Source organism: Apteryx mantelli, chromosome 27 (genome assembly GCF_036417845.1).
Source record: "Apteryx mantelli isolate bAptMan1 chromosome 27, bAptMan1.hap1, whole genome shotgun sequence".
Lineage (NCBI taxonomy): Eukaryota > Metazoa > Chordata > Aves > Apterygiformes > Apterygidae > Apteryx > Apteryx mantelli.
Window position 1 is genome coordinate 4,385,137 of NC_090004.1, and position 21,889 is coordinate 4,407,025.

Consider the following 21,889-nt stretch of genomic DNA (forward strand, 5'->3'; position numbering starts at 1 on the left):
CACCTCCGCCGCTGTAACCGGGCAGGTTTGCAGAGCGGGAGCTGCCCCTAAGTCGGTGCCAAGGTAAGGGGGGACGGAGCAAGGGCTCTTCCCCGTCCGTGTCGTCTGGTGCCTGCTCCGACCCAGAGCTCCCGTGTGACTGGTAGTGCAGCGACCCGGCTGCGTAGGACCGTGCTGCCCTCCCGAGGCCCGTCCTGGACCCACACCCCTGATTTCACACCCCTTGAGTGCCGTCACCCTGCGTGGCGGTGGGCCGGCGCGTGGCAGGGAGAGGGCGGCCGGCGGCCCTGCGAGCCACCTCTGCCCTGGGCCTTCTCTTCCAGTTCTTGGATCACCTTCTGACCGGGATCGAGGATATCTGCGGTCACTACGGGCATCACCACTGGAAAGACAAGTGAGCGCAGAGGTTTTATGACAGGGGACCGCGCGGGTGAGATGGGGGAGCGTCCTGGCAGCGTCCCCAGTGCGTTCCTCCGGGTTGTCCCAGCCCCACGCGCTCCCCCCGAGGAATCACGGCCCTGGGTCGGAGGTGAATGAGGCTGCGGGGCTGCACCCCTTTGCTCACGGCAATGAGGGAGCTGCCGGCGGCTGCTCTCTGTGGGACCTGCAGGAATTCAGGACCATCCGTTGTCGGCCCGAGCAGCTGGTCTGACCCTGCGCTCGGGGGAAGGGTCTCCTGGTGGCCTGGGCTAATCCCGGGGAGGGTGACAGGGTGCCGGGACACAGGGAGGTCTCACGTATCGCCTGCCTCTCCTTTGCCCCGTGTCCTCGGGAAGGCTGAATCGCTTCAACAAGAAGTACGTGAAGAAGTGCCTGATTGCGGGGGAGCGGTCCAAGGAGCCCCAGCTCATCGCTTTCTACCACAAGATGGAGATGAAGCAGGCGATCGAGCTGGTGGAGAGTGGGGGCTTAGGCAAGATCCCCTCGGCTGTCTCCACGGTCTCCATGCAGTGAGTTCTCCAGCCTCTGCCCGCCCTGTGCCTCTGAACGGCGCCTAGCCCTGCTCCGGGCTGGATGCTCCCTGCTTGCAGCCGCAGCCCTGCCTGGAGCCATCGTGCAATGACTGACTCTTGTCTGTCCGTGCAGGAACATCCAGCCCAAGACCCTCCCCGTGGAGCGCGCCCTTCCAGCCCTGTCCAAGGACAAGGAGGAGGAGATCCGGAAAATCCTCCGCAACAACCTGCAGAAAACCAGGCAGAGGGTAAAGCGTCCCACGGCACCGGTGGGCCCCTGCGCCGTGCGGGCCCCCTTCCCTTGCCCGGCATTGAAACCCTGCTGTGTCTCTCCCCGGGCGTCAGCTCCCCTCTTGGCTGTAACTGGGGCCAGCGAGCCTCCCTGCGGCTCTCGGGCCGCGATGCTCTGCGGCGGGGGGCTCTGGAGGGGCACGGGGAGGTCTCCGCTGAGCTCAGGCCCCCTCGCATCACACCTCGGCGCAGAGGGCAGCAAACACGTCTCACAGGCGCAGAGAGCATCGGGTTTTGCCTCTCCGCCTGCTCGAAGGGCTTTGCCGGGTCGGGGGGGTGATGGTGCCTGGCCGGACGGCGAGGGGAGAGGGTGAGTCAGGGTGACTCTGAGGTGAGTCAGGATGGGGCATCCTGCGGTCCCCGTGGCGAACGTGCACGAGGTGCTGTGCCTGCCGGCGGCTGTTTCATCCCGGGCAGCATCCCATCTCCAAGGGAAACGGTGCCGTGATCTTCCTGTGCCTTTCTGTGTATTTTTTAACCCCTGTCTCCTTTCCTTGGGGCCTTTCCCAGTTGCGGTCCTACAACCGGCACACGCTGGTGGCCGATCCCTACGAGGAAGCCTGGAACCAGATGCTCCTGCGGAGGCAGAAGGCCCGGCAGCTGGAGCAAAAGGTGTCGAGGGGATGCTGGAGCGGGGCTGCGGAGGAGGTGGGGGGCGGTCGGGGCTCCCAGCCTGGGAAGGACATCGGCGTCCTGCACGGGGAGGAGACCTGGGGTTCACATGGTGGCAGGGGACCCCAGGCGGTGGGGGGCCCTCGCCCCGGCGCGAGGGCAGGCTGGGAGCGAGTCCTTGCCGCACGGCTGGGGGATGCGGGTGCAAGTTGTCCGCATCCCGCGGCTGCTGCTCGCTCGCCCCCCTGGCCTGGGGGCGATTCCCTGCCTGCCATTTCCAGGCGCGGACCGTCCCTCATGCCGCCCTCCCTCTGCTCCGTTTGCAGATTAATAATTACCTGACGGTGCCGGCTCACAAGCTCGATTCGCCCACGATGTCCCGGGCTCGCATAGGCTCAGGTACGGCGGGACTGAGCTGCTGGGGGAGCGCCGCCGCCGTTGTTGGCTGTGCACTCGCGTTTCCTTGGCCTGTGTCTGCTCAGCTCTTCTGCCCTCCCTCCATCCCTAATTGTCCCGGTCCCATGCTCCCGGCAGGGAAGTCAGTCTGGAGCTGGGCTTGCTTCTTCCACGCAGCCACATTTCCTGGCCAGGTCTCTCCCAGCCCTTCCCTGGTCTCCACTGCCGGGGAGAGGATCAGGAGTGCCCGACACCGAGTCCTGCCCACGACTCCTGGGTTCTCCGTCACGGATTTGCTTTGCCGTCCGTGGTTCCTCCTGGCCTTTACGTCCATCCCTCCGCTCTGGGGGCGGCAGGGTTAGCCGGGAGGCAGGCGAGGGTCTGGGCTTAACCGGCTTGGTGGGGACCAGGGACGCGGCGCTCCGCGCTGCTGCCAGCGCTTGTCGAGACGGTGTTTGATCGGCAGAGGGCGGCTTTGCCCTTGCAAACGGCGCCGTCCCGGGGCTGGATTACCCGGCGCTTTTCCAGATAGGCTGTGGAGGTCGGAAAAAGAGGTTCCCCAGCAGCCTTGGAAATTTGAGAGAGAGCCCAGGAGTGCTGACCCCAAACATCTGCAGTGCGTTAGCTGGGCGGCCCTGCGCCCCCCCCTTCCCTGCCAGAGCCCCCCAGGTTGTCTTAACCCAGCTTGTTCACTGCCAGCACCCCGCGGAACGGGCTCTGCCTGACCCCCCTCTGCCTCCCCAGACCCGCTGGCCTACGAGCCCAAGCCGGACTCAGAGAACCTGCCCATCATCACCATCGACCCGGCCTCCCCGCAGTCCCCCGAGTCCGTGGACCTGGCGAACGAGGAGCTCAAGGGCTCCAGCCACCTCTCGTCCTCGCCCGAGGAGGATGAGGAGGGGCTGGTGATGCGGGTGAAGGAGCCGTCGTCCCCGGGCACCGACGACGTCTTCACCCCAGGGACCAGCGACAGCCCCAGCAACCAGCGGATGCTGCGATGCCTGAGCGACCCGGGGCCGCGGCCGGAGCCGGAGGAAGGGGAGCCCTTCATTCCCAAGGGGCAGTAGCAGCCGGCGCGCGGAGCCTTGCTCGCCTCCGTATGGATTCTCTCTTTCTTCATTCGTTCTTCTTTCTTTCCCCCCCTTTTTTGGTTCCTCCGTCACTACACACCGGGTTTGGGAAGGGGACACCATCCTGGATGGGCAGGGACTGCCAGGACAGCTCTGCCCAGCAAGCCGTGACAGCAAGCCGGCCCTGAGGAGCGGGGAAGGAGCCCCGGGGACCCCCGGCCGCAGAGGGGACAACGACGTCCGGCGACGCATGGGTCCGCCTGGGGAGCGCGGGGCGTCCTCGGAGGCTGCCTGCGGCACCGCTTTGCCTCTCCGTAGCTCGCGTTTCAGCTGCCTCCTCGCCTTGTTCTGGAGCAGAGCGCTCGGAGCCGGGAGCCGCCTCTGCTCCGGGACCGGAGCACAGACCCCCTCACCCCGGCACCCTGCCAGGGACCCCGGGCTCGTGCCGGTCCCCCCGCAGGGACCAGCCTGGGAACGTCTCCTCCAGCCCGGGAGCGTCTACCCCGGCTCTGCATTTCACGCTGGGTCTTGTTGAATAAGCATCCTGTAGCCATGCAAGGGGGACGCAGGTGCCCCCGCGCTTCGAGCGGTCCCTCCGCGCCGCTCGGTCCCTCCTGGATCGCCCGGCCCTGCGGGGACCCTGCTGCGAGGGGTCCCCGGCGGGGCGAGCGGGGCCGCGGCTCGGCCCCCTCCCTACACCTGCCTGCTCCCTGCGCTTCCCGGCGGCGCCGCCCCGGTCGCCGCGTGACCCCCGTGCGGGGGATGCCAAAAGCACTGGGTGCTCCTCAACCAAAGACAGCCGCCGAGTTCGACGTGCACGGGGCCGTGGCGTGCAGATGATTGTATTTCGTTTTTTATGCCATGTGTTTTTTTCTTTCTTACCCGTCACCTAAAGGAGCTTGGGAAGAGCCTGGGGTCCCCTCGGAGGGGACGGCCGGGGGTACCGGGGTGCCGAGCTTGGAAAGAGCCCCGCGGCTCGGCCGGGAGGGAGCGCCGGGCGTTTAGGTGACTTGCAGCCCCTCCGCGGAGCGCGCGCGTCCTGCGTCGCGGCCCCCGCGCGCCTGCCCGGCTCCGGCCGCCCTCGGCGAGCGCGGGGCCCCCCGCGCCGTGCCTTGTCCCGCGGGCGCGAGCTGCCGCCGCTGTCTGTGTGCGCCCGCTCTGTCTCCAGGAGGAAAAAAGAAAAAAGAAAAAAAAAAGCAATGAAAATTCTCTCTTGTATAAAAAAGGAAAAAAACACATGTAAAGAGAATCTTGTTTTTTTCATGAATATTCTAATAAATTAATGTTAATTTTTAGCGGGTTTTTCTCTGGCTGGTCGAGTGTCCTGCCCCTGCAGCGGGGGCTCAGCCGTCTCCTGTGGGTGTCGGGGACGGGGAGGACGTCCCGCTCCCGGGGTGTCCGGAGAGCCATGCCGGCCAGGGTGTGCCGGATGCGGCCGGGAACCTCCACGAGCCCCGCAGCCGTCTGAATCTGCAGTCCCAACGTTCCTCCTTTTTATTTTTGGGGGGGAAAGGAGGGCATTTGGGGCATCTCCCCTGGATCTGCCCTTTGCTGCCTCCTCGGCTGCTCGTGCCGGCGGCCACGGGAGGCTCCGCGGCTCCGGCCGGGCCAAGGGAACGCCATGGCTCCCGGGTGGCATCGGACCGTGGGAGAGGGCCGTGTGGCTCGTCCCGGCCGGCCAGTGCTCGCGGGAGGTGGCGTGAGCCTGTGGTGGCAGCCGGCCCGGGGGCCACGCAGCAGCTTTGGGGGTAATTTGGGGCTGGAGGGATCATGGAGGCCCCACGGCGAAGGCAGTACCGCAGCGCTGTGATTTTTTTCCCCGGGATTTCCTCAGGGCAGCGAGCTGCGGAGCGCTCGGAGCGAGGCCGGCTCTGCGAGGAGAGGCTGCGCCGCGGCCCCAGCCCCAAACACCCAGGGAAACCCCGCAAGCGCAGGAGCATTTTCTCCTCCTCGGCCCCCCCGAAGCCCCCCGGGGCCTGGGCGCCCCAGGGCTGCCCGGGTTTAGCCGATTGCAACCCGAACGCGTTAGTTCCGTCGCTGCAAATTACAGCTCTGCTTCAACCAGGCGGTGACTCACGCGCCGAAAATCCAGCAAGCGCGTCATGGCTGGCGTTGCTCATGCGCTTAAAATACCTGCGGCCCGGGGTCGCCGGCGTGTCGGGGCCGGGATTTGCCCCCGCGCGCTGGGCTGGCTCCGCAGGGGCTCCCGCGGGCTGCGCCGCGGCCGGGGTCCCTCTGGGCTGGACAGGGCTGCGCTGGGGAGGTGACGCCATGGGGCAGCCCCCCGCCACCGGCCCCCGGGGGTTGCGGAGGGCGAACGGCGGTGCTGGGTCTGCACCCGGTGCGCTGCCGGGTCGGTGGGTGCTGGCCTGGCTCCCTGCACCGGGTTTGGGCCGTCTCGGCCGGCAGGTCAACCCCGGGCGCATGGGAAGCGGGATGCGGGATGTGGGATGCGGGATGCGGGACTTGGCGCCGCCCGAGCATCACGCCCCTCTCACGTGCCGGGGAGCAGCACGCGCGGCCGCCCTCTTGGTTTTGGCCGTGCCTTTCGCATGAGAACTCGCCAAACAAAGGCATTTCCAGGATATTCTCGTTTCTGTCTCAAGGCGTGAGTAACTTCTCTTAATGAGGATGGACTCACAGTCCCCGTGGGGATGGGCCGTCACCGCTGAGCCACCGCCGAAGCCACGCGGCACCCGCTGCGCCGAGGCCGAGGGGGCCCTGGCGAGAGCCCCCCAACCCTGGTGCTCCTGCCCCGCTTCCCCGTTGGCCGCCCCTCCGGCCCCGGAGCCTCCGGGCTGGTGTGGGAGCGGAGGACAGGACGCGCTGGCGGATAGCAGCGGCGTGCAGTGATGGAGCCATTTGATAAAGGCAGAAGTGGCAATTAATTAGAGCAGCGAGTCGCGGGTCAGCGCGTCCCCTCTCCCTCGCACGCGCTTGCACGCCAACCCTCCCAAAGCGCGGCTGAGCCGGGGCCCTCCGAGCCCGGTGTGCAGAGGGACCGCACACGGGAAGCCCTTGCCGCCCTTTCCAGCCACCCCAGCCGGAAACCAGAGCCCAGGAAGGAGGAAAGCCGCTTCGCGAGGGGCCGGGGAGGTTTTCCTCGGCAGGAAAGCTGCACGCGGGGGTCCGAGGCGAGCCCAGTGGCAGAGCGGGTCGTGCCACCGCGGGGCTGCAGCCCCCACGCCCAGGGCACCCGCAGGTTTTGCTCGTGGCACCAGAAAAGCACCGGAAAAGTGCCGCCCACCCGCTTTCAGCCAGCCCCGGCCCCCCGCGCGCCCCGGGCAGCGTTTCGCGGCCGCCCGGGGAGGCGACGGGTGCCGTTCCCCAGCCCTGCGTCACCCTCGCTAATGACACCCTGCGCTGCAGCGGCGGCTTTCATCCTCGGGCCTCGAAGCTTCGGGGCTCACGACACCTCCGCGGGCGACGGCGTTGCGGCCGGCACTAGTTATCGTTGTTTCCGGGAGGCAGACGGGGCTGTTTGGGCACGGGGGGGTCGGGGGAGCCTGGACCTCCATGCCTGAAGCCGGGGCTAAGGACAGACCCACTGCGTCCCTCCGTGACGGTGGTAAATGCCAGCCCAGCCGGGCAAAAGTGCAGCTCCGGATGCTGGGCCGCGTGGCCGAGCCGGGATGCTAATTCAGTGCAGGGAAAAATGTAGTGAAACCGCCGCTTTTGCCAGCTGTGCCCTTTTGGGAGAGGGGCTGGGGCCGAAGGCAGCCGGCGGCGCGGCCCCCGCCAGCATCCCGGCGGCATGTGCACGCCGAGCACCACGTGCCCCGAGCAGCGCCGTGCCCGCAGGCGCGCCTGCCTTTGCAAGCAGAGCGGGAGCGCTGCAGCTGGCGGTTCCTCCCCGGCATTTGCGGAAAGCCCCAACCAAATAACCGAAATCGGAGCCCAGCAGCCAGTTTGGAGCCGACCTTTGCCCAGAGGGAGAAACAGAGGGAGTCGGTGAGAAAGCAGGGGGGGATCAGCAATGCAGCCGGGGAGGACGGGGCACGAGCGCCCCGGGGCTGCTGCAGCAAGCCCCGCCAGCTCGCACCAGCGACAGCGCTCCCGGGGGCCAAAACCCTCCGCCCCGGCTTCCTCTTTCGGGGGCACCGGTGGGAACAGCAGCCCCCTCGGCAGGCAGCTGCGAGTCGCAGGAAGCTTTCGGCTTTTAGGCTGAATTAGCCAGAGATTAGCTAAGCTCTCGCCTGCTTCCTTGCTTCTGCAAAACGCAGCCCCGAGCAGCGTGGGCAGACAGTTCCCCGCGGCCGGGCCAGGCTGGCTCGCGGTTACGCATTTGCTCTTCCAGATTTCTAGGTTTCGCCACGCTCCGCCACGGCTCCGGCTCAGTTCACCCGGCCCACAGCGTTTTCGGCGTGTCTCGGGCTCGATGAAGCACCTCCTTCCAGCCAAACTGGATTCAGCGAGAAAATTGCTGGCCAATCCCTGTTATTGCTGCCGTTCGGGAAAAGGAAGCAAGCCTGTAGGGAAGGGCTCGACTATTGCAGCAGGTCCCGGCCGGAGGCAGCCCAGCGCGCCTGGGGGATGCGGGACAGGGCCGGGCACAGCGCACCCCTCCTGCACCCCGCACGGGGTTTGGGCAGCCCCGAGCACCACGGGGACCCGCTCCACAGCTTGGGTACCGCAGCCCTTGGCAGGTCGAATAAAATCCTCCTCATCCTCACCGCCGCGGGCTTTCCACCGAGGGGCCGCTGGGAGAAGCGCCTCGTGCTGCCGGGGAGCCCCGGGCCCGTGCGGGGAGGGATCGGGGCAGGAGGGCGGACGCGAACGAGCGGGAGGTGTCTGGGAGCTGCATTTGCTAAGGGAGGTTTTGCACACAGCCGGGGGGGGGGGGGGGGGGAGGCTCCACCTCCTAAGTCCACAGCAGCGCTGCGTGGTGGGCATGGGCGCGGGGACGGCGGCACGGGCGCGCGGGGATGGCGGCACAGGCGCACGGGGACGCCTGGCGTGCGCAGGGGGCCGCTGGCATGTGCACGGGAACAGCGGCACGTGTGCACGGGGACGGTGGCATGTGCGCACGGGGACGGTGGCATGTGTGCACAGCGATGGCCAGCCAGGGCACAGGGACGGCTGGCGTGTGCATGCGGATGCCTGGCTTATGCACGGGGTGGCCAGTGCATGCACGGGGGCAACTGGTGTGTGCATGGGGCAACTGCTGTGTGCACGGGGTGGCCGGTGCATGCACAGGGGGGCAAGTGGCATGTGCACGGGGTGGCCAGTGCATGCACGGGGGCGGGTGGCATGTGCACGGGGGTGATGCCAGGGGACGCTGGCTGCTGTCAGGCCCATGGCGTCTGGCCTAGGAGCATGGCAGGAGGAATTCCCCCACCCCGAACGGGAGCACAGTGACGCTGGTGGCCCGGGGAGGAGGCCTTGTCCCTCCTGCTCGTTCAGGGAGTTCACACACCCTTTTAATGGGGGGTGGGAAGGAGCCGGTCCCAGGCGGGCCAGCAAGTCCCCAAGCCCCCTCTTCCACTCCAGGCTGGGTTTCTCCCTCTTGCCGCGGTCCCCGCTGTGCCGGTCGGTCTCCAGCCCCGCACCCGGCTCTTGCAGCCCAAATCCCTTCGTGACGGGAGCGCGGGGCTGCAAGAGGGCCCTGGTTACCCACAGCTCCGCAGGGAGCTCAGCACCCTGCCGGCACGGTTTGCCTCCCCACGCACACGCCGGGGCACGTCCCCAGCTCCACCCCGGGCCGTTTCCCGGCAGGGCAAAGCCGGTGCCTCGGCTCCGGGCACCCTCCGACGGGAGCCACCGGCCCCGGCTGGCCCTCGGCATGCCGACCCCAGGCGCCGGCACGGGGGGGGCTTTGCAATGCCGCCGCGCGGGGCATCCTCTCCCAGGCAGGATCCGCCCGCGTTTCACCCCAAGACAATGATTATTGCTTAATTGCCGGCAAAACAAATGAATAAAGCCCGGGCCGGCCCTTGCTGAGCTGGAAGGAAATCGCCGCGGTGCCATTGCCGGCTCGCTCCCGGCAGCTCTTTGGGGTAATCGTTTGGTGATGGATGTTAACGAGCCGCCCAGCCAGTCCGGCTGGAGCGCGTCAGCTCTTTTTAATAGGGCCGGTGTTTTCTCCGGAGCCGTCAGCACTCCTGTCCCTCTCGGCCCAGCCAGTGCCGGTGCCTGTCTCCCGGCTAATCACCGGGACATTTGCTTTTCTTCCAAGAATCCGCAGCGCCTTCTTCTTCCCATTAATAAACCCTCCACGCCCTCCTCCCGCTGGGCTCCCTCTTATCACGCCGCATCGGCCTCCCGCCCTCCACGAAAAAATCCCAGCCGCTGCCAGTGCCGCAGCCTCGGGGAGCCTTCCTCACCGCGCCGGAGTCTTCCTCGCTCCTCATGGCGCCGTAACCCCCCGCCAGGGCCGCGTGCGCTGGGATGGGTGACCCTGCTCCCCCAATGCCGCCGGCGCCCCATAGGCGTAGGGACCCCCGCGCCGTATTTTGCCCCCCAGCCCGGGGCGCTGATGCGCCCGGCTCGGTGCTACTGGGAGGAGAAACCGGTGTGCGGAGATGCCGCGAGGCAAAGCCGCCGCGTGGCCGGGCTTGAGCTGGGCCGGGCCGGGGCACGGCGTAGGGCAAGTGTTCCTGCTTTCCCAACTGATCTGGCACGTCCCGATCTCTTGGGAAACCCTTCCCGATAACGCTATTTTGCCGAAACAATCAAAGGGTTTTGCAACGAGAGGCGGCTGCCTGGGTTTTTTTCTTTTTCTTTTTTCGCGTCGAGTTCCTCGGAAAACCACTTTCACCTGCCCCGCTCCTCTCCCCGGCAGATTGGAGCCAGGGACGAGTTTTTGGGAGACGCTGCGGGGCGACGGCAGGGCCAAGGCAGAGGGGACTCAGTGCCGCCCGGGGCGCCGCGACAGAAACCGCGTGGGATTCCCCAAAGAGGAGGATTTTTCCCGATGATCTGCCCTCGCAGTCACCTCCCGCCATGCAGCCGTTCCGCAGCTTGACGTCAAGCACCTGGAGACCCGGGCAGGCAGCCAGGCCGCATCCTGCACCGGCCACATGGCCCCGTTCACCCAACCCTCCGCCCCGCTGTGGCTGCGTTGCAATCGCTCTAGCAAGCTGCGGTTCCCATCGGAAGACCCCCCGGGAGGAGAGTTTCCGTAAAAAAGACAAAACGGGCCATTACGATGCCCCTGTTTTGGGGACGAACCAGCAGATTTGAAGAGCTCTGCAATGGCCTCCCCAAAAGGCCGGGAGCATTTGCACCCGGCGTCGGAGCAGGCAGCGCCGGGGCACAGCTCCCCCCCCCCCAAAGGGGAAATTGGGGCAAATTTGGGCAAAGCCCAAATCGGGGCGTTTACGCTCAACCCGCCCGCTAGGTGCCCACGGGATTTGCAAATAAACTGAGCCCAGCTCCGACCCCGACGGGGCGCTTGGCTTGCAGGTTCGAGGGTGAGTTGTGTTAAGGAGGGCGGCTGGTGCCAGGCCTCAGCCCCCGGCCCTGGCTGGGCCCCGTGGCCCCACAGCGTTGCCCCACGGTGTCACCCCAGTTCAGAGCTCCCCGTAGCTGGCTCACGCCGCTGCTCCCGGGGGACGCTCCTGCCTGGGCAGCGGGGTGTTGGGCTGTGGGGCGTCAAGCCATGGGGCGCTGGGCCGTGGGGTGCCAGGCTGTGGGGCACCAGGCCATTGGGTGCCAGACCATTGGGCACCAGGCCGTGGGGCATCCGGCCACGGGGTGCCAGGCCGTGGGACGCCAGACCATGAGGTGCCAGGCCGTGGCGCATCAGGCCCGTGGGGCACCGGGCCGTGCGTGACCCCCCGCGAGGCCGCGGCGCTGCCCGCCGCCCGCCCCACACGGCCCCGCCCCCCGCGGCCGCCTGTCCCTTTAAATCTCCGGCCCGCTCCTGACCAATCACAGCAGGGATTCCCGCACGCGGCCGAGCGGCTGGGGGCGGGGCTGCGCGGCCTTACCCCGCCCACTCCGGCTTTCACCCCGCCTCCTTTCCTGTCCTCCCCTCCGATTGGAACCCGAGCGAGCCCGAACCTTCACCTTCGGCCAATGAGAGAGCCGGAGAGGTGGCGGGGCTCGGCGGGGATTGGCGATGGGGCTGGGCCAATGGGGGCGCGGCCGCGCGGCTATATAAAGCAGCGCCAGGGCGCGGGCGAGCGCACTGCTCAGCGTAGCCGGTGGCGGGCGGGGCGAGCCGGCTCGCTGCAGCGTCCCCTGCGGGTACCGGCTGCGCCAGCCGTGGGGCCTCCCCTGCCCCCGCGCGAGACTTCCCCTCAGAAACAATATTTTTTCTCCTTTATTTTTTTTTTCCTCCTTTCTTCCCCCCAAATCCCGCCGCTTCCGGTCAGTCTCCAGGTGACTCGGGCTCCTCTTCCGGTCGCGTTTCCAGGCAGCGGCGGCGGCGGGGGGGGGGGGCGATGCTGGCGACGGCGGCGGCGCCCGGGGCCGGCGGCTCGGAGCAGCGCGGCGGCGGCCGCTTCAGCGTCCTCACGTGGGAGCAGGTGCAGAGGCTGGACCAGATCCTGGGCGAGGCGGTGCCCATCCACGGCCGCGGCAACTTCCCCACCCTCTCGGTGCGGCCGCGCAGGATCGTGCAGGTGAGGCCCGGTAGGCCGCGGCCGGAGGGGAGGGGGGGGGGGCGGCGGCGGCGTTGGACTCTGCCCCGCTCCCGCCGCCCCCGCGGGGCCCAGGGATCCGCGGGCAGAAAATAAAACCGCTGAGGCGGTGATATCCGGCCCGCCTGGCCCCCCGCCAGCCGCGGGGAGGCCCCCGGGCCCGGCGGGGGCAGCTGGAGAAGCGGCTTTTCTGCAGGGAAAAACCACCGGCGCTGGAAATCCGTGCCCCGTCCCGCCGGCTGCCTTGCACCGTCCCGTTTTACCCACGTCGTGCCCCTCCTGCCCTGCGGGTCGAGGTGGGGCTGCGAAATTTGCGTGGCCCGCACAGAAGTAAGCTTTTTAGGCGTGTTTCCACGAAGTACCCCAGTCCTGGTGGAAACGCTGCCCTCGTGTATCGCAAGAGCCGCTTCGCAGTTTAAACGCTAGCTCGAATGTCAGTGTCCTCTGGTTCTTGTCAACCTGACTCTGTCCTATGCCAGGCTTGGTCTTCCTAAAGCGTTCCTGTTAGTTTAACCATAAAGTAATAACGATGTTTAATATTAAACTGACAATGTAGTTCAAATAAGCTGATGCATATTCATGTTTGGGAGGCAACTTCATTCCTCAGTCATGACTCATCAAATGTAAAATCAGGCATGTTAGCTTCTAATTAAAAAGGCTATTCACCAGCCGAAGACCTGGCTTTCACAACAAACTAATCGCTAGGATTTTTGGTAGCCTCAGCTGCTTGAGAAATATTTCAGCTTAAGTTTGGAAAAAATAATCGAATGACATTTGAAAGACTCTCCTTTGTATTAAAGCTAAGCTTCAGCCCATTTCAAATTCCTAGAGTTCCTGCTGCATCTGTTGGTTGCCGAAGTGCTAAATATCAACTGTTTGCGCTTCTGCAGCCTTAATGAAATGCTGAACAAAAGATGAGTGCCACTATTAGACTGCTACACTTGGGTTTTAATAGGTTAGCGAAACACGGCATTGTGAAAAGCCAGGCGTGGTGCAGCATCAGATGTTCCATCATTTATTACTGCTTGGTTCCATGAAGCTGAAGAGACTTGGTGTCGAAGCTGCTGAAAAGGATGTTGCCACTAGCAACTTCAAACACTAAATACTAAGGGCTGTAATTCTGACCAGCCGCACTGGCAGACCCTGTATTTAGGTCTGACTAATCTGAAACAAGTAACCCAAAAGGCAGCGACTTTTAGGCATGCAGTGCTCTTGTAGGAGGTGGGAAGCGGCAGGTCAGAGCACAGGTAGGTTTTGTTGGTGCGTGGCTGTCAGAATCAATTATCTGAACCACACTTAGCATGAGGTGCTGTTTTGGGAAGCAGGTCAGTAGCTGTCTAACCCTTTAAATATCTAACCCTCTGGGGAAAATGCATTCCTGAACCCACTAGCTGCAGTGAGGGAGTAGACTTCAGGTGTGTTTCAGGTTGAGACTAGTACACTGAAGCCTGCCATATACCCACGGGCCTTGTAGGACCTGGAGAGGACACCCTCACTAAGAAGCAAGGCTGTCTGCTCCCTATCGCTCTCTAGACTGGAGCTTCTTGACTGACTTGGGTTGGGACAAGGCTGACTTGAGGGGTTGTGCTGCAACCTCTTCTGAATACTCACTGCTCACCTGGGCTGGACCTGGAAGCCCAGAACTTGGGGAGCTTCAGTGTGTGGTTATGAGCCTGAAGCTTTTGGTCTAAAATGCTGTAGTTTCTGAGCTAAGCCCAAAATGAGATTAAGTAGACATTCCTTGGACCTGGCTATGAAATTAATCTGGAATGGGATCTTATCTGAACAGTAGTCCTAAGTCTGCATCTAATGCATGCATGGCCTATATCCTGTTTCACACTAAGCCTGGTAGCATAAAACTCTTACTTCCACAAGTAACACTGTGCGGAGCTGTACCTCGTGTGAGTAACTTCAGCCTAATAGACTGTCCTAACTTTTCGGTTGGCAATAACTCCGCTGTAACTTCGCACTCGGCACTCCTTTGGATTGCCTGTCTGGTATTCTTGTTCTGTATGTGGGAATAAGTGTCTTGTTCTGAAAAACAAGTTTACTGCTAAGCTACCTATGTGCACTTGAAAACAAATATGTCCATGACTGGATTGGATGTGCTGGTGGGGACTTGGGACTTCCGATGGTGAATAGCTCACTGGTTAACTGTTGGCTGACATGTGACGATCGCCATTTGGTTGGCAAAGAGCCCAGGCTCACTTCTAGCTTGAGCAGCAATTGCTAGTGTCAGGGAGTAACTGAGAAACACCAGCAAAGAAGCTGCATCATGAGATTTAACAAACTCCTGGACTCATGATTTAACAAGTTTAAAAACATTCCTACAGCTGTACCAAAATATCTTCTATTTGCAAGGGCACCTCAGGGTCAGCAGAAGCTAGCTGACACATAGTCTATCTTAGCGTTGTCACTGAGCGGTTTGTACCATGGAAAGGATTGTGTTTTGGAGTCCTTCACCTTTGTATGTATTGTTTTTTCTAAACAAAACTCATGGAGGGGGACAGTTTTACAGCTGCCTAGTCTCACTGTAAGGCTGCAGTTCTCCCAGAGAGCTGCCTGATCAGAACAGGGCCTGACAACAGAACAGCAGTTTCAGCCCCTCTGATGAGATTCTGTATTTGTGTGGGACCTCTCCTGAACTAGGACAGTCTCGCAGGACTCTGAGTAGCTCAGTCAGGCTTGCTTCTAGTGATATAACTTGTCCATTTGGACCCCAAGGTTTGTTTTTTTCAGCCTTGCTTCAAACACCAGATGAACAGGCTGGCTAGCTAAGATTTACAGGACCTTTTATGAGAGTGGGTAATTGCTGGAGAGACATGAAAGCAGGAGGAGGGACAGGTTGAGCTTCTGGTGGAAGATGTTAACTTAATCTTCCTGAGATTTTTGAGTTCAGTTAAACTCAAATTACAAGCTGATGTCCAGATCAGTTTATTTTATGGTCTTAAGGTTATTTTAGCCTCCTGCTTGTTAAGTAATCAGGCAAGTGATTCAGCTTCATACTAAGTGAACAAAGCTTTGGAGGTAGTGGTGGGTGTGTCAGGACTGAGCAGGCAGCATTAAAATCACTGAAGTAACACCCGTAAGATGAAAGCTGCCTCTTGTGCTTGATAATATGCCAAGTTCAGCACAAAGCTCTGACACACTGGAAATTGTTAGGATACACTTACTAGTTAGGACATGAACTTGTATGTGCCTGGCTCGGGCTTTTGAGCAGTCTGGCATCTTGATTTGCTTTTAATGAATCTTGACAGGCAAAGGGGACAACTAAAATGAGTGAGCCACCCTCATTAAATCAACAGGGACTGTTGCAGACTGCTGCCACCTTCTATTTAGAGTCCTCTTTGGATCAGCCAGTCTTAAGATTAATGCACTAGAATGGCTCTCTGCGTCTTCCCTGAGTAAACCAAGAAGTGGGGGTGAAGGGAGCAGGGACTAAAGAATCAGTTCAGATAACTGCTTGGCTTTGGTGAGGGGAAGTAGGGGAAGAGTAAATGGCTGTGCTGGGAGTGGAAACACAGCTCTTGGTGCACAGTAAGAGCCCCCTAATGTAAAGGAGTAAGTAAATGAGACCCATTCCAGCTGCTGGCAAGACTGGATGCCTTCCAAAGTGACCTTTTTCTAATGGATTAGCTTTTTATTTCACTGGTCTTGCACTAGAGTGACCCAAAAGCACTGGGAGCAAATCCTGCTGCTGTAACCTGTCTGTTCCATGGGTGCTTTCTTGCTTCTCACACTAAGACTCTCTTCATATCTCAGGTTGTCCGTAGCCGTCTGGAGAAGAAAGGAATTGTAGTCCATAATGTAAGGCTGAATGGCTCGGCAGCTAGCCATGTTCTCCATCAAGACAGTGGCTTGGGGTACAAAGACCTAGATCTCATCTTTGGTGTAGATCTGAAGAATGAAGATGTCTTCCAGCTCGTTAAAGATGTGGTCATGGATTGCCTTCTTGACTTCCTCCCGGAAGGCGTCAACAAAGACAAGATCACCCCTATGACTCTGAAAGAGGCCTATGTGCAGAAGCTGGTGAAAGTATGCAACGAAACCGACCGCTGGAGCCTTATATCGCTATCCAACAACAGCGGGAAGAACGTGGAACTCAAATTCGTGGACTCTCTCAGACGGCAGTTCGAGTTCAGCGTGGATTCCTTCCAGATCATCCTGGATTCGCTCTTGCTGTTTGGGGAGTGTTCAGAGAACCCCATGGCAGAGAACTTCCACCCCACAGTCACTGGGGAAAGCATGTACGGGGACTTTGAGGAGGCAATGGACCATCTCCGGAACAGGGTCATCGCCACGAGGAACCCTGAGGAGATCAGAGGTGGGGGGCTTCTGAAATATTGCAATCTCTTGGTGAGGGGGTTTAAGCCCAAATCGGAAGTGGATATGAAGGCACTACAGAGATACATGTGCTCCAGGTTTTTCATAGACTTCTCTGACATCGGTGAGCAGCAGAGGAAGCTAGAGTGCTACCTTCAGAGCCACTTTGTTGGGATGGAGAGCAAAAGATATGACTATCTGATGACCCTTCACAGGGTGGTCAATGAGAGTACAGTCTGCCTTATGGGACACGAAAGGAGGCAGACCCTGAACCTCATTGCCATGCTGGCTGTGAGAGTCCTGGCTGAGCAGAACATCATCCCCACGGTCACAAACGTTACCTGCTTCTATCAGCCAGCTCCCTATGTCAGCGAAATAAACTTCAACTACTATGTCACCCATGTGCAGCCCCTCCTGCCTTGCAATCAGTCCTACCCAACGTGGCTTCCCTGTAACTGAGCCAGGACAAGCTTCAGGGTCTGTCCTCCAGGGTATTTTCTTGCCTTGGGGAGCGGGGGGGGAGGGGACCTTCCCAGAACTGCAACAAAAGGAAACTTCCTGGACTCTTCATCCAGTGTCTTGTTCCTAGGATTTTTGGAACGAGGCCTGTCTGCTGTACACTGTGATTGGATGTGCAGTGTTATGGAAACTAGATTACTTGGACGTTTACAGGAAGACTTGATCGCTTATTGAATTCTGTAGGCAATGGGGGAGGGTGGGTGTGTGTGAGGGGAGATTGTAGAATTACAGTAAGGTAGAGCTGCACTGCCCTGAAATGGATCTGATTTTTTTTTTAGTGCAGGTGTTATGTGTGTGCAGACTTGTGGTTTCTGAAGATAGAAGCCAGAGTGGCTAATTCCTTTGAAGGACCAAAGAATCCTGTTTAAGTGCCTGTAACAATATAAACAACTGTACTGTAAACCTTATTCTTTTTGCAGGGGTTGACATCCCAAGAGCTTGAGTGGGGATGTCTCAAGAAGAAAATACTTCTGTTGGGCGGGGGGAGGGTCATAAGATCATTTCTAGTAAACTCGCTGAAGCAAGAATGAGACTGCAGGTTACACGTTGCTGAGGTTTTTGGCATGGCTTGCTGCCTATGAAGGACCAGCTGTAGCAAATAGCTGTCAAAGCTGAGTTGCGTAAACAGGGGTGGGCTTTGAATGACTACATGTAAATGCCTAAAACTGGGGACGCTGGGTGGGGGGGGAGTGCATGGTGGAGAATGCTGTGCAGAGCTTTCTGGAGAAAAGGCAGCAGGGACCTACACATGAATTTACTAAAGCTCCCGAGTCTGCGGTGCCAAAATGTAATGATGTACATAAACGACAAGGCAGAAGATCTGTCCAGGAGCCTGCCCTAGGCTACTGTACATAACTGTATATTTTCTAGGGGAATCTGAAATGCTGCTTTTTTTTTTGGCATGCGGTGCGGTTTTAATGCACAAAGCCAGAGGCCAGCTGGGTTGTCTGGGAAGATGAGGCTTGCCCTTGAAGCACAAACCAACTAGTTGACTAGTCAGCAGTTGCTGTGGTGGGGGCTGGAGCCTGTGTTCTTCAAAGTGAGATTTGCAGAACTCTTCTGGACTCCAGCCTCCTGTGGCCTGAAATCTTCCCTCTGCCCTTGGGCAGGTCCTGTCTTCAAAAGCAGCCTATTTCCAGCTATGTGATTCCACGTGTGCGCAACAGATAGCATTTTAAATTCGTTCTCTAGTTAGAAAAGGAACCTGTGGAGGTTTGTGCAAAAGTCAGTTGGCCTTAGGAAAAAGTATGTCTTCTCCAAACAAGCCCTCTTGTGTGTTGAGGGTTTGGTTATCTTAGTCAAACATGACTTTGAAGTTGTTGGGTGTCTAGAGCACAAACAGTCCTTCACTGAGATGCCTGGTCTGCAAAGCCCATTCTCATGGAACATCATCTCAGACTTAACTATGCATGGTTGGAGAGGTGGGAAAGCAAACAGGCACTTCCTAGATATGCTGCTCTGGGAACACTGTGACTTCATGGTGCTTCCTCCAAGGCTAACATACTTGAGTATCTTTACTAACTTGTTTTTGTTTTTGTGACAAAACTGTAATAGCTGGGCAGACTGAACACTAATAAAGACTAGCTACTTGGAATGTGTATAGCCAGAATGCTACCTTTTTTGGGGTAGGGGTGATGTGGAGTGGGCATAAGGGGTGTGGGGGGAAGGATCTGGGGGCTCTTGCACATAAGGTAAACTAATTTTAATTTGGTCCGGCTTTGCTTCCAATGCAGTAAGAGCTGAAGAGGAAGCGTCCCTAATGCTGTAGTTATTACAGGTTTAACAATGACTTCCTGTAGAACGGCTTTGCCTTCACGGACCAGGCTTGCATGTAGACTCCACGGCAGTCCAGTAACTCCTTGGTGCCCAGAGCCTGATCCCTCTGATGAGAGTTTGAGACTTTTCAGTGCAAGGTAATAAAAAAAAAAAAAAATTAAGGGCTGCTTTTGAGAGCCAAAGTATGCCACCTTCATGGCTTCAAGGGAAGATTTTTTTTCTTGCATTTTAAACTTCAGATCTACATAGATGACATGTAGCATGCTTTTTTTACAGGCTTCTTACTCTGTACCCACAAACACATAGATGCACTAAGCTGAGATTCCCCCCCTCCTGTTCAAGATGTAAAGATTCCCTGCAGCCAACAGCTCGATAGGGCAATTTAAGTTGAGATTGCACTTTTGATTTATGGAGTGTGTGTGGTGGGACTCTTGTGAATGGGTTGAATCTGAATTTTTCTAGAGCTCGCAGTGATATTGTGCTGCCTCCTGTGAAGGGGAAATTGGAAGATTCCAGTGGCTTGAATGGCACTTGATTTTGTTTTAAATGTTTTTTTCCTACACCTGTATCACTTGTCATGCAATGGGCTTGACATAGACTCACTAGATTCTTTAGAATCTGTTACAAATAAATACAGTGTATTCAAACTTGTTGGATTTTTATTTACTTGTCCATCAGGGTAGCGTGGTGTTAAGATTTCTGCCCCTACTCCCAGGAAAAACCAGGCTCTAAATCAACTGGTTGCCTTGAGAGAAGAACAGGCTGTTCTGCGCAGGCTTGCTGGGCTCCTGGTTCTTGATCTGTCCAGACACTACTTGTACTTCAGGCTGCTTAGTGCCTAAAACTGAAGCAGCTATAAAGCCTTGCAGTGCGTAGCTGTTGGCAGGTTACTCCTAGGGCTGAGAGAGGCTTCTATTTATAACGCTGCTCTTTAGTGTTGGGCATGTTCCCTTTTCCTAGTGGCTTGTCAAGTTGCTGGTGGGGGAGGGAGTCCTACTGTGGCTGCCTGCTCAGCTGATGGTTATCCGAGGTCCCCTTCTGCTAGGGACTGTACTGGGAGTGTCTCACTGCTGCTACCAGCTTTCCACAACTTTATTCTCTTCTGCTGACGATCATGAACAGCAAAAAGGCTCAAGTAACTCGGACTTGCTTATTTTGTGGAGCTGACCCACCTGCAGAGTGGTCCTTCTTGGAAGGGGAGGGCGAGAAGCTCTAAAAGGACTAATCTTCCAGATCGATTGATGTTCAGGCCAGATAACTGTATGATGGCTGGATGTTGGCTGCCTGTAGCTGGGTGCAAGCTCCTCTGAAAGCTCTGGCTGCCCTCCAGCCTAAGATGAAGTTTCACTTCCCCTTGTTAAGCTACAGGCAGTTCTGGTTCCACTGCAACAATTGGACTTGACAACATGCCAGTCACTGTTTGGGACGAACTTGCTGGCTCTGCTTCTCCGAATTCCTACAGTTCAGGGGCCAAGCTTCCCTCTGACAACAGTCTGGGATTGTTCTTGCTGGGCTGGCACCAGGGTTACTCATGTAAGAATGCGTCCCTATTGTCCGCTTAAGTAGGACTTTAGCTCTTGCAGAGCTGATTTCTATTTGAATCATGCTGGCTTTCTCTCTAGACCTGTTGACAGTGAGATAGGATGTCTGCCTGCTGTTCACTTGCTGGTGTGCAACCCTTAAGATGCAGCACCAGGCATGGAACTCCTGCCTTCCCCTGAATGCATCCTACATGTGGCAGTGGCTCTAAAATACCTGCTTGGTCTGTACGCTGCCTTCTCACTGCTGGGACTAGGTCCTACAGAGTGACTGCTGATGCCCTGGTGAATAAGCTGCCTCTGAATTTGTGACCCTGAGCAGAGCAGCAAAATCCCTGACAGAGTTGGCTTGTCATTGTTGGAGCGGATCAGACTATACAAAAGGATGTTAGTGGAAAGTACTAGTTGTGATCAGAAAGGAGCTATCAATGTTTACAACTGAGATTTGGATCCCTCTTTTGTTGATTGTCAAATAAAAGCATATATTTTCTCACAGTGTGGAGTCTGTCATTATTTTTACTCTGAACAGAAGGTGATGGACAAGTCAGGGTGTGCCCAAGTATCTGGTTTGTGTATGAAATGTGGACTCTAGTGATGAATGCATTAATTTAATGTGTGCTGGGTGCTCAAGCATGTCCACTGAGCCTTGGCTCTAGCACTTTGCTGCTAGGGAAGAAGTGCACATTATGCAGTGCATAGAGCTTAGCTGTGGTTCGAGAGCAGAATCAGGGCCATGTTTAACATTACTGAACTGTTGATTGCAGGAAAAAACTGAGGGAGGGCTTGATGGGAGAAAGTTGCTGAAGAGCTGCAGGTAGTCCTTGCTCTCAGTAGAGCAAGCTTCAGACAAGGGCTTCCTAGAGGGTGTATTTCCTTTCTCTCTGATTCCTCATGGGTGTAATGGGAGTGTTTTTTTTACTCTGTCCTAGTAATTCCCTATTTTTAGACCATTAGTGTTATGCCCATGGTAGACTGGTCTGGATTATGCTTGGCACTGCCTGGCTCAAGTGACCTACTGAGCCAGTGGTGGAATGGCCCACTCTGAAGCCCGTGTGTGAACCTGGTAGTACAGTATGGCACATGCCCTGCAGCTCATCTCAGGGATGACTGATGCCCTAAGATGCATCCTAAGGTGTACAGTGGCCCACTGTATCAACCAGATCCAGCAGCAGGGCTTGTCATGTAGGGTTTGCATCTGCGAGTTGCCCACAGTAGCCTTTGGTCTGGAAGAAGGTCTGGCTAAGCTGCAAAATCAGTGAGATGTGAGGAATCCGTATCTCGAGCCTCCAGAAGACAAGAAACATCTAGCTCCAACCTTCATGCTCTCCGCTGTCCTTAGTCTCCCAGGTCAGCACGGAGGGTGGCACCATCGTTATGCATGCTGGTAATTAGATCCAGCGTGGTATTCAAACTGTATCTCCATCTCCGTAATTAGCCTATCTCTTGTAGTACACTGGAGTTTCTACCCGGCCCTGCTCCTCCTCGGTAGCCGCTCGGGCAGCGCGGGTGTTAACTGCGCTATTTGAGATCATGCCGAATGAGAGAACAGGCTGTCTGTGCGGCTCCTCTTTCCATTTATAGCTGTGTTTAGGCGATCCAGCGCACGGACCCTTGTGCTCTGACGCCTGGTGCCAAGCACGAGACAAATGCTTCATTGATATGGACATACCGGGAGGGCAGCTTGCTCCCAGCGGAGCCGCGGCAGCCGGCTCGGGACGGAGCTGAGCTGCTGGAGGATGGCACAACCTCGGGCCTTTGCTGCAGAGAGCAGCTGAGCCTTCGGGCCGCGAGGGCCGACCGTCCATGGGGGAAGAGGCCGGCAGTGA

The 21,889-nt window shown here is 58.6% G+C and overlaps 2 protein-coding genes across 2 annotated transcripts in view; both read left to right on the top strand.

Annotated features, from left to right (window-relative positions):
• The window catches only part of SLC9A1 (solute carrier family 9 member A1), a 30,170-nt gene extending 25,553 nt beyond the window's left edge, over nucleotides 1-4,617 (top strand). The window contains exons 7-12 of the mRNA XM_067311499.1: nucleotides 324-394; nucleotides 777-950; nucleotides 1,087-1,201; nucleotides 1,755-1,856; nucleotides 2,183-2,255; nucleotides 2,997-4,617. Of these exons, the coding sequence (XP_067167600.1) occupies nucleotides 324-394; nucleotides 777-950; nucleotides 1,087-1,201; nucleotides 1,755-1,856; nucleotides 2,183-2,255; nucleotides 2,997-3,319 (858 nt within the window). The 3' untranslated portion in view covers nucleotides 3,320-4,617. The remainder of the gene's footprint in view (nucleotides 1-323; nucleotides 395-776; nucleotides 951-1,086; nucleotides 1,202-1,754; nucleotides 1,857-2,182; nucleotides 2,256-2,996) is intronic.
• Nucleotides 4,618-11,475: 6,858 nt separating this feature from the next.
• On the top strand, nucleotides 11,476-20,558 carry TENT5B (terminal nucleotidyltransferase 5B). The gene is made up of 2 exons (XM_067311395.1): nucleotides 11,476-11,889; nucleotides 15,670-20,558. The coding sequence occupies exons 1-2, from the start codon at nucleotides 11,710-11,712 to the stop codon at nucleotides 16,687-16,689; spliced, it is 1,200 nt and encodes a 399-aa protein (XP_067167496.1). The 5' UTR covers nucleotides 11,476-11,709; the 3' UTR covers nucleotides 16,690-20,558.
• The last annotated feature ends 1,331 nt before the right edge of the window (nucleotides 20,559-21,889 follow it).

What these genes read in the sequence shown, in the direction of transcription:
- TENT5B (XM_067311395.1), top strand. Translation starts at nt 11,710, where the DNA reads ATGCTGGCGACGGCGGCGGCGCCCGGGGCCGGCGGCTCGGAGCAGCGC. An exon ending in GGCCGCGCAGGATCGTGCAG is followed by an intron (nt 11,890 to 15,669) that starts GTGAGGCCCGGT and finishes TTCATATCTCAG; the next exon opens with GTTGTCCGTAGCCGTCTGGA.